This window comes from Eublepharis macularius, chromosome 6 (assembly GCF_028583425.1).
Source record: "Eublepharis macularius isolate TG4126 chromosome 6, MPM_Emac_v1.0, whole genome shotgun sequence".
Taxonomy (NCBI): Eukaryota; Metazoa; Chordata; class Lepidosauria; order Squamata; family Eublepharidae; genus Eublepharis; species Eublepharis macularius.
In genome coordinates this window covers 126613261-126627434 of record NC_072795.1, presented here as the reverse complement: position 1 = coordinate 126627434, position 14174 = coordinate 126613261, and the positions used below count along the sequence as shown (strand labels likewise).

At 47.2% G+C, this 14174-nt stretch overlaps 1 protein-coding gene across 1 annotated transcript in view; it reads right to left on the bottom strand.

Moving 5' to 3' along the window:
* NFKB2 (nuclear factor kappa B subunit 2) overlaps positions 1–14174 on the bottom strand; it is a 75936-nt gene that overhangs the window by 50408 nt on the left and 11354 nt on the right. The window contains exon 2 of the mRNA XM_054982484.1: positions 9773–9820. Coding sequence (XP_054838459.1) covers positions 9773–9820 — 48 coding nt within the window. The remainder of the gene's footprint in view (positions 1–9772; positions 9821–14174) is intronic.

Sequence of the window (14174 nt, the reverse complement as noted above, 5' to 3'; positions counted from 1 at the left end):
CAGCTCAGGGCCATGCCCCAGCCTACACCTCAGCTAGAAGACAGTAACCTGGCTCAGGAGATGCCAAGAGCAAAGCCCCTCCAGGTGGAGCTGCTGAAGGCACTCTGGTGGAAAAGCTGGGCATCCAGCCAAGGGGCCACAGCTGGGCCTACCTTCAGCAACCAGCTAAGCCAGAGAGGCCTGGCAGCCAGCCAACGAGACACAGCTGTTGCTGACCTATGTAGCCAAACCAGCTACCCCAGCTGCAATGGCTTCAGGCAGCCCAGAACAATGCTGGGAGGCCAAGGAGGGGTGTGGCCTGGCAGGTGGAGCCTGCAAGGAGGGTGGGGCGGGGAGAGAAAGCCCTATAAAGGATGGCTTGGAAGAGCACTGGGGTGGTGGGTTTGAGTAGGAGTAATGGAGCGAGAGTGAAGGCAAGGAGGAGAGTGGATGGAGGAGGAGATGGCAGAGACCAAAGGGGGTGAGTGGTGCAGGTTGAGCAGACCAGTGAGTGTATTGAGAGGGAGTCTGGGTGATGTATACCGCCCCTCCTTCCACAGAGCAGGGTCCTGCAGCATCCCTGGCACCCCTCTGATGTCAGGAGCCGACCGCCCGGCACCCTGCCCAGCGGCGGCTGCTGCAAGCCCTGACAAACAGACTCAGCCAATAAATACACAGCAGGCCACACTCCACGACATCTATCTGAATGTGATCGAAGCATCCTAACCCTGACGGCCAACCCAGAGGAGATTGTCCCCGAAACCAAACTTGACATTGGGTAGTTATTTGGTGTTTCTGAGCATGTGGAGCGAGCTTGTTTCCAAGACTCCAACAGCAGTACTAAGATTTGCTACTGCTTAATAGATTTCACTAGCTAGTTCACCTAATCTGTATATTAAAAAAATGTGTCCAAGTGTATGCAATGCTTTTTTCTGTGCTACAGGGCTGGCGCTTGAGCCAAGCCACCCCAATGACTGCCTGGGTTGGCAAAAAGTGGAGGGATTCTTCAGGGGCCCAGCTCACGGCCAGCAATCAATGACATGAGAGGCAATAAGCATCTCCCCTGGGTCCACGCCCAGAAGGTGATACACAGGGGTCATTTCGTAGAAAAAGAGCTGGAGAAACTCATTAGCATAATTCATTAGCATATGCCACACCCCCTGACATCACCTATCCTGGCTGCTTTGGACCCAATCCTGGCCATTCAGGGCTGAAATTGGGCCCAAAATGGCAACAAGGGGCCCAAAATGGTCAGGATCGGGCCTCTGCTGAGCGGGAGTGATCCACTACCCATCAGAGGCTCGATCCGGAACATTTCGGCCCCAATCCAGGCCAAAACAGGCCCCAAATGGCTGAGAGTCAGGTGGGCGGGGCCACCTGTCATGTGACCTCTTTGGGGAACTACCGGAACTGCGTTCCTGCGCGTTCCCCCTCGAAATGAGCCCTGGTGATACATGTACCTTGCTTGGAGTGACCCAATACCTTGTACAAGCCCTGACTATAACATACAAACTCAGCAGAATAATATTACTTATACTTTCAACAGATATAATTTGTGGGAAGGGATTCCCCCCCCCGCCCCCCAGTAAGCGCACTGTCACTGTACTGAGTGGCCTAAAACACACCAACCCTTTATGAATCAAGGGAGATTCTACACTGTCTCAGACATTAGGATCCATTTCTGTTGAGAACTCCACTAAAGACATAGAGAATTACAAGACTCTTCTGGATCCTGGGCATTTTTTTTTATATCTGATACATAACACACACACACACACACACCTTTTCTAAGGATGTGCACAGAATTGTTTTTGGTTTCTGTTCAGGCCATTTTACCGCCCTGGGGACCCTATTTGCATGGAAAGGTGGCCCAGAAATGTTTTAAATGAATAAATACGTTTTCGCCTATTCATTTGTATTCCTTTTCTTTACTATAGTTAATTGCCCCTGTTCAGATTCTTTATTCTATATTCATCTCCACTTGTTTCAACGGCTGCCACATTTCCACCCTCAACTCCTTGCTTTCCACCCAGTTGGGATTAAATTCTTAGGAGACCTTACATCCCATGTGGAATCCTTCTTGGGAAATTTCAGGCAGACAGGAGGGGGAAACCCCACATTATAGAGACTATAACAACTCTCACTTGCACAAGGCATAGGAAGGCATGGATTGACAGGCGAGGTTTTTTCTTCTCCTTTCCCAGGTTACTCAAGCATGGGATGGGGGGGGGGTCTATTTTTAAACAAAAACAGTGTTCTCTCTCTCTCTCTCTTTCTCTCTCTCTCTCTCTCACTCACTCACACACACACATACACACACACACACGCACGCACGCACGCACGCACACACACACACACCACTAGATGGCCCACCAGAGGAGCTGCATTCACATGGCTCCAGGGAAGGCAGAGATTTTTTCCCAGCGACCATGATTCACGCACAGTTTTGGCCACAGGATGCAACTATTCCTAGAAGTTACAAGATTACTTTGGGTAGATGGCCAAAGAAGAAAACTCTGGAAGCAAGCTGAGGGCAGGGGAAGAGGGGGGGAGAGAAGGCGGTTGCTGAGAGACGGGCAATTCCCGACAACCAGTTCTGTGCTTGTAATTCCCGGCTCCTCCTGACAATCTCCAGCAACTGAGGCCCCTTGTGAACTCAGGCGGGTGGCCTCTATCCAACGGCAGCTGGCTCATGGAATGCAACGTAAGAAAAGCCCCACTGGATCAGACCAGTAGCCCATCCAGTCCAACATCCTACTTCACACAGTGGCCGACCCGCTGCTAAACAAACAGCATAGAGGCCAAGGCCTTTCCCTGAAGCTGCCTCCCGGCACTGGGATTCATAGGCTGACTGCCTCAAGATGTGAAGGTTCCTTTAGTCACCATGGCTAGCAGCTATTGATGTATCAGTCCCCAATGAATCTGTCAACCCCCCTTTTAAAGCATCTGTGCTCATGGCTATTGCTCCATCCACTGGCAATGAATTTCGCTCACTGGCTTGATGAGTAGAGAAGTATTTCCTTTTGTCTGTGCTGACTCATTCACTCAGCAACTTCAGTGGGTGCCCCCAAGTTCTAGTATTCTGGGAGAGAGGAAGTTCTCCCTGTCCATTTTCTTTAACTCATGCACCATTCTGCAAACATCTATCACGCCCCCCCCGAACTGGTACTTTAACCCATTTCAGCTTCTGATGGCAAACAGATTCTTTAAAAAGATTTCACTGAGATGGGACTCACCAGTATCCCCATAAAGGGAGGCCCCTAAACAGGACTCAGCAGCCCAATTAATCAAGGTCGGCAAAATAAAAAAAATTCATTAGAGTAAAAAGGACCCAAATAAACTGATGCTCAGCAGATATCTCTGATCTTGCATGCTACGCCTCCTAGCTTATATACTTTCTTACAGACAAGCCATCTGAAAAGTTATTCAGTATATCATGTTACTTCTACAAAAATGCAAACACCTCTCTTCAAAATGCCAAAAGATTGACAGGCACTATGGTCTGTTAAGTATTACACTTGACATCCTTTTCGGCACCTCTTGTTATCTTTTTACATACCAAGAGGGGTACATTCGGGAGACAATAAGGGGAGTACTGTGGAATCAAAGCTGCAACATCCAGACAATCTCCAGGCCGTCTCCTGTTGTAAATCATGACACTGCGGAACATCCCTGTCTCTCATTATCTTCAGCTGAACTGTTAATGTTGCAAGGCCATTGTATGTAGGTGAAAACAAGAGCAAAGGGAGGGAGTCGGCAAAGACTCATCCCGGCATGTCTTCCTGCAGAACCAGAGACGGATCAAACTTATAACTAAAAGAGTTTTAACTACATTCTATATAGCTATAAGAACATTCCTTTAACATTCACACACCTTCAAGATAATATGCTGTCCTCCCACAGGCAATGAAGATTTAATCCAGGTTTAAAAAACCTGTGTGGGACGGGGTTGGGGAGTTGGGGGGGTGCATTTTATCCTTTTTAAAAAAATCTGTGAAACCTTAAAAAATTCTGTTTGTCTTCAGAAGCCAAAGTAGGTTTCATGAGCCCGTATAAAAGGGATCTTTACTCACAGGAACCCTACCCAGGAATACAGATGAATGGTAACACACACACACACTCTCGCAGAGGCTACAGGTAGGGATCTTCCCAAAGTGCTCTAGATGAAGGGGAGATGGTCAAGCCTTCCTCCACACTAGCTTAACTTGTCTTGCCCTTGCTCTTACCCAGCAAAATGCTATAGCCCAAAGGATTTCTTTCACATTGGCCTGGCATCCTGAGAGCAGAACCACAAGTGACAAAAGGCACAGATTGGACCCTTGTCAGCTTCCCTCAAGTTTTGATGGGAAATGTAGGCATCCTGGTCTCGCAGCTTCGCTCTCTGACTGCTGTCCAATGGACTTTTCAGCTGTCACTTGTCCAACATTCCGCCAAGCTGCCTACATTTCCCATCAAAACTTGAGGGAAGCAGACAAGTGCTCAATCTGTGCCTTTTGTCACTTGTGGTTCTGCTCTCAGACTCCTGCCTCTTGTTATTTCTCTCTTATTTCTAGGCCTAAGAGAAGTTTAGGGACATGATCCCGTGAACCAGGGGATCAACGCCATGATGTTCCACCCACTAGGTGTTTTAGATGGATTTATTCAATGGCACCCGTATCGATTCAAAACTTGACTGAATAGGGACAGATGTGTGGGAGATTCACTTGATCATCTGCAGAGTAGACTAAATAGAAGGTGGTTGAACAGATGCATCAAACCCCGACCTAAACATACCAAAAAGTTCTTCCATGTATTACGGATCACACTAAAGACCCAGAACGAGCACAGGCTGAAAACTCGTAGTTGTTAAGTATACTTAAAGACTGCACATTTGCCAAACCAAAAGAAGAGACAGGCACTGTGAGGAATGTTTCATGTTGAACCAATTCAGAAATGTCTTTATAAAGATCCATATTAATCGTCTTAAAAACAGAATGAGTGAAACCATACTGCCCTACACCCCCATAAGGGGGGGGAACATTATAAGGTGGGGGGGCATTTAGAAGTTTCTGTTGTGAAGTTTAGCTCTCTTGAAGCAGAATAATGGAAGCTTATTTTGCCTCCATTTTCAGAAAGCCAGATACAGGTTAAGACAAACAGAGGTTGTGCAGAGAACTAGTCCTAGAGGGAAAAATGGGATCCCAGAAACAGAAAACAGGAAGTGCAGCGGCCTAGAGTAGCATTGCTCAGCAAAAGAAATGTCTGAGTGTGCTGCAGATTATAGGTGGACTTTTCCTTAGCATAAACATGGCTGAAATGTTGCGGTTATTCAGGCAAACACTCCCCCAGAAACCCAGAAGTTGACATATGGTGTCTCATCACCTCTTTCTTCAGAAATGTTTGCTTACGCACTCGCACCATCCAAATGCAAGAGAACATACACCAGGAAGCCTCCTGCCTTCGCAGCCACCCCCCTTCCCCTAAATTCCGGAGCTTTTGGCCTAATTCAGCACAATGCTAGAATCAGTTGGGGAACCACAGTGGTTTCATGCAGAACAAAATATTCCACAGGGAATGGCATGTACATGTGTATTTAGGTTTTTCTTTTCTTTTCCCGCTTTGCCAACCGGAATAGCAGAGTTAAGCTAAATACAGCTCTTTTTTTTTGGCCGAACTGCTTGAGAATAAGCACTGCTTCCAGGAAGCCAGGGCTGCCCGGCATCTCTTCTGGAGGAATTCCTCCTCCTGGCTAAACAGAAAACTTGCAAGAAACTTGTGCTTAACTTTCTGAAAAAGGAGGCAAAATCAGCTTCCGTTATTCTGCTTCAAGAGAGCTAAACTTCACAACAGAAAGCTCTAAAGCAACTAATAATCAACTTTTTAAAAAGGGGCTATTCTGCATTGTTAAAAAAAATGCACTGTCCCATTTCAGCCTTGATGCAATATTCTTGCAAGTCTCTTTAGAGACAATAGTAGTAAAAGAACATAAAAGACGGAGCAGATGGCCCCAGATAACCTTTCTGTGGGGATACTGGCAGAGTTAGAGTTCAGCCTTCTTTTTAAAAACAAACAAACAACTAAATAAGGCTGGATGAGAGAGTTCCAGAGCCCATAGCAGAGACTAAAATACATGCGAGTAAACATGAGCACTCTGGTTTGGCTGGAGGTTGGACCAACACGTACAGGATTTCTGACAGCTTCAAAACCACAAGAACAAACCGGACCAGAATTTTGCCGTTTGTGTTCAAGGCTGAAGTTGGCTTCTAGCTTCTAGTTCCTAACTGAGCACAGAGCCACCCAGAATAAGGAGTTTACGTACTTCTTGCACTCCAAAGTAGGCTTTGGGCTATCCCAGAATTAATCATAATCAGAAGCCTGGGAGGCTGCAGCACGATCTCCCGCCCAACTCCAGATGCACCCAGAACAATTCTGTACTAACTTCGCCCATATTCTGACAAATAAGCAAAAGTAGATTTTGCACTGCAAAACATGTGTTGGACCATCACGAATACCAAGAGACCATCTGTTACAAGATGTACCAAATATCGTGTTTGGCATCTTTGTGCAACACCTGTGATGCCCCCAGAAATAAAAAAACTGTGGGTTTTGCACCCTGAAATAGGCTTTGGGATATATTATGTTAATATGTGTTATACGGGTTGTTCATACGAACTTGGTTTAAAACTGCAACAAGAAAAATAACAGATTTTAACAAATACTTCTCATTTGATGTATTGTCGAAGGCTTTCACGGCCGGAGAACGATGGTTGTTTCGGGTTTTCCGGGCTGTATTGCCATGGTCTTGGCATTGTATTTCCTGACGTTTCACCAGCAGCTGTGGCTGGCATCTTCAGAGGTGTAGCACCAAAAGATGCTACACCTTTTGATGCTACACCTGCTCTCAGGGGCAGTGCGATAACGTCACTCCCAGAGGTGACTTCATCGTGCTGCACTGACCTATACCTTTTGGTGCTACACCTCTGAAGATGCCAGCCACAGCTGCTGGCGAAACGTCAGGAACAACAATGCCAAGACCACGGCAATACAGCCCGGAAAACCCACAACAACCATACTTCTCATTTGTTCAAAAGATGAAAGTGTTTAATAATGATTTACTTTTAGGTGCAAAATAGTAAAAGGAACTTTCAATGCTGGAAATCCTTTTGCTTGTTTCTACAATTGAGAAAAACTAGTGAGTGAGATTGCTATGTTAGTAATGCTCCTCAACAAACTGAGGTTTGCAAATTCAGATGTCACAATGAAGCACAACTGGTACAAACTATGGTTAATAAGCCTGCAACAAACCCTAATTTGAAGTCCTGTTTTGGCACTGACCAACAACCCCGTTTGTTGGCCTTATCTAGATTCAGATGTCACAATTAACCAGAGTTTGATCAGACCACAGAATTTCATTTTGCAAAAGAGCTCCCTGATAGATTAAGGAGAACTTGCAGACATGTCTATTTTCAAATAGGTTTTTAAATTGTATTTGTTTATAAAATACTTGTACCCTGCCTTTTTCACTGCTAAATGGTATCTCAAGCTTATAAATGCAGGCATGAAACACATCGATCAAACATTTCACAACATAACAAAAGCAAAAAAACCGCCCTGAAAAGACAATAAAAGCCGTAAGACAATATTTACCACATGCACTCAAGTGCACAAGGTTCCTTTTCATTCAGTTCAAATGTCCCCCAAAACATTTTCCAACAAGGAAGGTTTACAGTTCTTTTAGAACTGCACAGCAGAAATTCTCCAAGCCTTCTGTTGTTTCAAATAACTGCTGCCAAGTTAGGGGTGCCATTCCCCCACTGGGGGTGGGGATCCCCCGTTCCCACCCTCCACCCCCCACCTCTACTAACCTGGCTGGTGGGGGAAGAAAGGTGGGAGTATGCCATCCTGGGAGAACGCCCAGGTCAGTGCAGCACGACGAAGTCACCTCTGGGAGTGACGTTATCGCACTGCCCCTGAGAGCAGTCCTATGCTTCACAGTGGGCCAATTTGGGCTCCAAACAAACTGAATCAGGCCCATTTGGGGCCCAAATCAGCCTGCTGAGAAGCATGCATGCTCTTTCACACTTAAATGTGTGGTTCATCACATAGGTGTGGGAGTGCGCATGAGGAACACACAAGAACACTGAGGAAGTAAGCCCCGGGTCCCCTGCCCTCCTGCCAGCAGGGTAGGGGGACTTTGTATCCCTATGCCAAGTCCAAGAAAGATTCTAGTCTGAAACGCAAAACTTTACTAAACTGGTTGTCTTCAGGTATGGGGCACTGAAGATAAAGTGCCAGGAGGATCTAAGTTGCAGCATGGGCTCATACCAGGAAAGACAGTCCTTCAGATACGTGGGTCCTTGCAGGGCTCTACAGGTGACAACCAGCATCTTGAATCTGACCCAGAAGCACACAGCTAATGACAAATTGGGGTGACAAAATCAAACTACCAAGCTCTAGTTTGTAAAATGACATTTTATACCAATCAAAGCTTCCAAGTTACCTTCAAGGACAGCCCTGTGCAGAGTATGTTAACAGTAGTTCAGTCTTAAAGTTATGGAGTCCAAGGTCACCATCACTCATTCAGCAGAGTCTAGGTAGTGAGCCAATGTTGGCACCAACTGCAGTTTGAAGAATGTACTTTGCGCTACAGAATTAGCATGTTTCTGCATCAACAAAGCAGGATCTAATTTGTCAGCTTGAAATGCCACGCCATCGAGGGTGAGCAAGGCATTTCCTTTCCATTCTTCTTTCCAGTGAAATAAGGACGATTTTACATACACAGTAACACCCTTAACTCTTGCAGTAACATGTTGCACGATCTGTGCCAAGCTGAGATTAGTCAGACAACTGAAGTGCCCCACTTTGCATGTAACTTTGATTTAGTTCCTTGTTACTCAGTGCCAATAGGCACATAGTCTCTCGACTCTTTCCTCTTTTCCCAATGATTCCCCAGTGGCTTTAATATTTGCTGGTTCTGCTCCATCTCTACTCCCCCGCTGTCCTTGAGTCCTTGAGTCCTTGAGTCTAGGTCATTTTCTGTATCTTTTTGCTTCTCCGCAAGCACTCTGGCCACATACCCATCCTGTTGCAGGCACAGAACAAGGGGCACTGCTTCCAAACCACAAATGCCACCTGGGGTTGTATAAAGTTTGACTCTTGTGCATGTCTATGGAAAGGAGCACAAGTTCACTTGTGGAAGAGGACTGTATGCACTTGTAAGAAGCAACAGATTTCTCGGGGGGAGTTTTAAAATGCCAAAAATTATTCATTTCCAGTAAACGGTGTCAATAAAAAGTAAAACTCCTTTCATATTGTGGCTGCAGGCTGGCCAATCTTTTGTTAGGTAACTGGCTCAGAATGTTGTTTTTTGTTTTGGGGGGTTTTTTGGAGCTGTTAGGTAGAAATTGCCCAGACATTCCAACATTTTTCTCCATATGGATAAGGACTATTGACTTTTGTTTCTTTAAGGCAAGCCGTAATTTTTTGGGACGGGTGGGAGGCAAATATTCTGCACTTTAAATGGCACGAACTGCGGATTCTCAAGCATTCCGTTTTACCTGGTTAGATTTTTTTTTTGCTAGACAGCAATTAACTTCATCTGGGTACCTCAGCTCTAGTTTGATAGAGGGTTTGCCCAAGCAAAGCATGTATGTATGTTTTCATGCCTGACTGAGGCCTCCTTCCACGATCCCCCAGACGAAGATGCACAGGCAATGGAATTAAAGAGGGGGGAGTATTGTCACACTGTGTTCAGAGCCCAGGAAAATCAACGCACACATACACACAACCAACACTTTGCAGAAAAAATTCTTACCAGTTGTGGACTGGGCAGATGTGGTTGTTGGACAGAGCCATAGCATACCTGTAAGGGAATGAAAAGACAGGAGTGATTATGCCTGGCTTCCTTCCTACCTCCTGCACCCAATATTTGCTTCCTAATCCTCTACATCATAGAATCCACCCAATATCTAAAGAATAATTAAATTTAAAAAATTATAGAAAATAAAGTACTTATAGTATAGTATAATACTCTGGTAGAGGTCCGTCTGGCCTCTACCAGAGCCAGGGCCTTTTCGGTTCTGGCTCCGACCTGGTGGAACTCTCTGTCTGAGGAGACTAGGGCCCGGCGGGATTTGTTATCTTTCCACCAGGCCTGCAAGACGGAGATGTTCCGCCAGGCATTTGGTGGGGGCTAGGCTGTCCTCTCGCCGGCCATACCACTGGAGACCGTTCACCACCCATGCAGGAGGTCATAAGAGTGGCGCAGGGCATGATGTAAGAGCCAAGTCCTGCGCCTAAAATGCTGAATTTTAATATCTATATCCGCCGATTTGAGAAATTTTTATTGTATACAGAATAATGTTTTAATGTTTATTTATAATTTTATTTATTGTTTTTAAATTGTATGTTGCAAACTGTATGTTCTTACACTGCCCTGAGCCCGTCGGATGGGGAGGGCGGTCTAGAAATGCAATAAATAAAATAAAATAATAATAATGGAAACGAAACTCTGCTTTGCAGTTCAGTGGGGTTCGCTCACAGCCTATAGGCTAAGAGCTGTACCATTAGAGAGAGAACCCACTCAATGTCAACCATATAAAGAATGTGGGCCTGGATTTGGGCTGCCCTGGAACAAATTCCTGCTTAGCCCTGAATTCAATTCAATTTGTGGCCTTCCTCAAATCAATTATCTTAACCTCTGCTGCCGTCTGTTACGGGGAAAGGTCTGGAGGCATTTCACAGGGCAGCAAGATCTAGGCCTGATCTCCTCCTACACTAAACATTTCAAAGTTGCTGTCTCTGAGTTTACATTCATCAATAAAAGTTCCATCAGCCTTCCACCACATCCTTCCAATTCCCAATGTCTTAAAATGGAGAACAGTGGTATACCTTGCAGGATTGTTAGGACTACGAATGCAAAAGCACAGTGCATATTAAAAGTGCTACACGCAGAGAGAACGGTCATGTGACCTTTAGTCTTTGCTTCTGCTTTTCCCATTCCATGCTGATTCCCATCCTGTTTTACAAAACGTTCCTCCACTCCCTCCCTGCCATTCATTTACTGATCCAGGGGCAGGTCTGTACAAAATTATGGAGAATTCCTTACTCTCCTCAAATGCTTGGAACGAATCCTGTTACTAGAGCAAACTGCTGCAAAAGAAACAGAAGCCTCAAGGTGCCTGTAAAGTTCATTCCACAATTGGACACAAGCCAAGGTCAGGAGACGGACTGCTGCCCACCAGAGCACATCTAGGGGAGGCCAGGCCACAGACTCCCCAGGCAGTTCCGCCAGTCTCGGGCCTACCGATATATCTGTTGGGAAACTGCTAGGACCTTATCGGGACTCTCCCCTGAAGCTTGCCACATGAATCTGCATCTGCACCACGGTATCTGTTCCAAACAGCAGCAACACAAATTTTTGCATCCACAAAGTAAAATAAACCCAATGAAATAATGCATGCACAGTTACAACAGACAGGCCGGGCCAGAATCGGAGGATCCTTGTTGTGGCAACCAGACAAACACTGGCTGATCCATCGGCCTCTGGAACCAGTTCTCATCTCCAACCCAAGCAGGCGAACTCCTGCTGGGCCAAAACTTACGCAATAGTGGTGGTCTGCAAGCATTCTTTGGCTCAGCAGTGCTCAGTATTGGGGTTACATTTCCCTTACCCTGACAGAGCACTCTTTAGCACAAGCTGACTCCAACAGAGAAAGGCAACCAATGCACACATCGCTGGATCAGAACCCATATCTTCAGTATCACATGAATATATGAAAATGCCTTAAACCGAATCAGGTGGGTATCCATGCTGGTCTGCAGTAGAACAGCAGGATGTAAGTCCAGTGGCACCTTAGAGACCTATACACTTTACAGGGCATGAACTTTCAAGAGTGGTGTCTGAAGAAGGGAAAGCTTACACTCTGAAAATCTTGTTGGTCTCTGAGGTGCCACTGGACACAAATCCTGCTGTTCCAGAAATAGGATTCCCAGGCCCCCTTTACCTTCCCGGCAGGACGTTGGAGACCTGGCACTTATGTCTCTGTTGGAGCAGTGCACGCGCATGCTCCCAGCCTGCATGATGGCATCACTTCCTGGAAGTAACATCATCACACAGGCCACGTGCTGACCCTGGGAGCGCTCCTGCCCTCTGCAGGGGGCCAAATTGGGCCCAATTCCCCCCGAATCGGGCTGCTGCAGAGCACAGGAGTGCGGCTGCATTTTGCAGCAGCCCAATTCAGGCTCAGTTCAGCCCGGATCCACAGCAACCTGAATTGGACCTCATTTGGCCTGAATCGAGCTGCTGTAGCACACGGGAGCACGCCACACCCGAGAGGTGCATGCCCCCCTTCCGGCCAGGTAAGCCGGGGAGGGGGTGGAGGGTGGGAGCAGGGGATCCCTATCGTGGCTTCTGTGCAGTCCCACATTGGTAGAGAAGCAAGCTTACTTACTGAAGAAGGTGGATGTGAAGCTCTTAGAGACTAAGAGACTATGGAGGACCACCTTCTCAACAGATGCTTAGTGCGCCACATTGACATTAACACAGAGGTGCTTCTAAAGAAGCTGGGAGCTCTCTAAAAGTGTCCCTGCCAAAGTACAAGCAGCAATGAAGCAAGGAATAAACAGCACTCTGGTGGGGAGAGCCATGCTAGGTAAAGGGCATTGAACAGTCATGCACTCAAGGGAGAGCGTGATGATCTCTACCAACCCACAAACCTGAATGACTAATGCAACTGATAGTGTTGTGAGATCAGGGCTGGCGCCAGAGTTTCTGGCCCCTGAGGCAGGAGTGCAGCTTCAGGACTGCTCCTGCCCCCTCGCGCATGCGCACACCCGGACTGTGGGGTGGCGGGTGGCTGGGCGGGAGGGCTGAGAGGCTGCCAGCCCAGCCAGGCACGGCGGGTGGCTGGGGAGGCATGCGTGTGTCCTCCCAGCCCTCCTGCTCCATTGCTTCGTGCGCCACCTTGGACACGTGCTGCGCCTGTCCCGCGGCTGCTGCTCCCGGCCAGGGGTGTGTGTTGGCGACGGCAGCAGTGCGGAAGAGCTGGGAGGCTGCAGTAGCTGCAGGCCAGGCGTGGCAGTCAGCCAGGGTGGCGCACGGTCAGCTTCCCATCCCTCCCGGTCAGCTTCCCACACGCTGCCACCGCCAGCTCCATGGCACACGCCCCCAGCCCCCCCCCCTCCGGCACCTCAGCACTGGAGCCGATCACCGGGGTTGCCTCAATGGAGGCGCCGGCCCTGTGTGAGATATGAGGGTAGGAAGCCAACCCCTGGTAGGGAATCCTGGCCAAGGCATCGGACACATTAACTTTGCAAAGCGCCAGAGAGGTGCAAAAAATTAACAAGGGGTTAAACCCCTACTTTAAATGTCTTTGGAAAAAGGAAGTTTAGAGTGTTGGAGTCCCAAACATAGTCAATAGCACAAGAAGGAGGCTCCAAGTCCTGCTATAGCCTCAGCAGAGACTCTTACCCACTTAGAGGGGCAAGAAATGGTAGTCAAGGAGCAGAAATTGCCACTCAGAAAAACCCTGAGACTACTGCTATAGTACAGGACAAGGAGCTAAAGCTGCCTAAGCCATCAGCAGGAGTGAAAACAGCAGATCCACACCAGAATAATTAAAACAGTGAAGCAGGCATGATGGGGCCAAAGAAAGCACAGGCAGTATGCACCATCAATGAACCTTGTGCTGCTAGCAGAACAACCTGTGCAGCCAAAACAGCCTGGTGATAAAATATAAAAACAGATTACTTTGCCAGTGGATTAGCAAAGGCATTCCTCAATGATGGGGGTCTCTGACAGCAAAGGAGCAAACAAAAGGGCAGGCCATGGACCATCACAGTGTGTTGCAAGGACAAATAACCCATGCTTCCAATCAGAGTATCTAGGAATTGGCGCCAGTTAGTTGAGGAAACATTATTGCAATGCATTGCAATGACATGGAGCATTTGCAGTAAAACAAAAGACAAAGAAGGTAAGCTATGTCTAGTACTCTTGGTGAAAGTAGTAGTAGTATGACAAAGTCATTTTGCAGAAGACCAGGAGCCACACCCTCATAGTAGGGCCCCCACACCAAAGGGGTGCCCCTGAGATGGCACTAAATCTCAGTCAGAGCATCATGAGAATGCCCTGGGAAGAACAGAGCACTGAAAGCATATATGCTCTATCTAGGAAAGAGGAATTGGATACTCAATTCCGCGTATTCCATTAAGTGGTA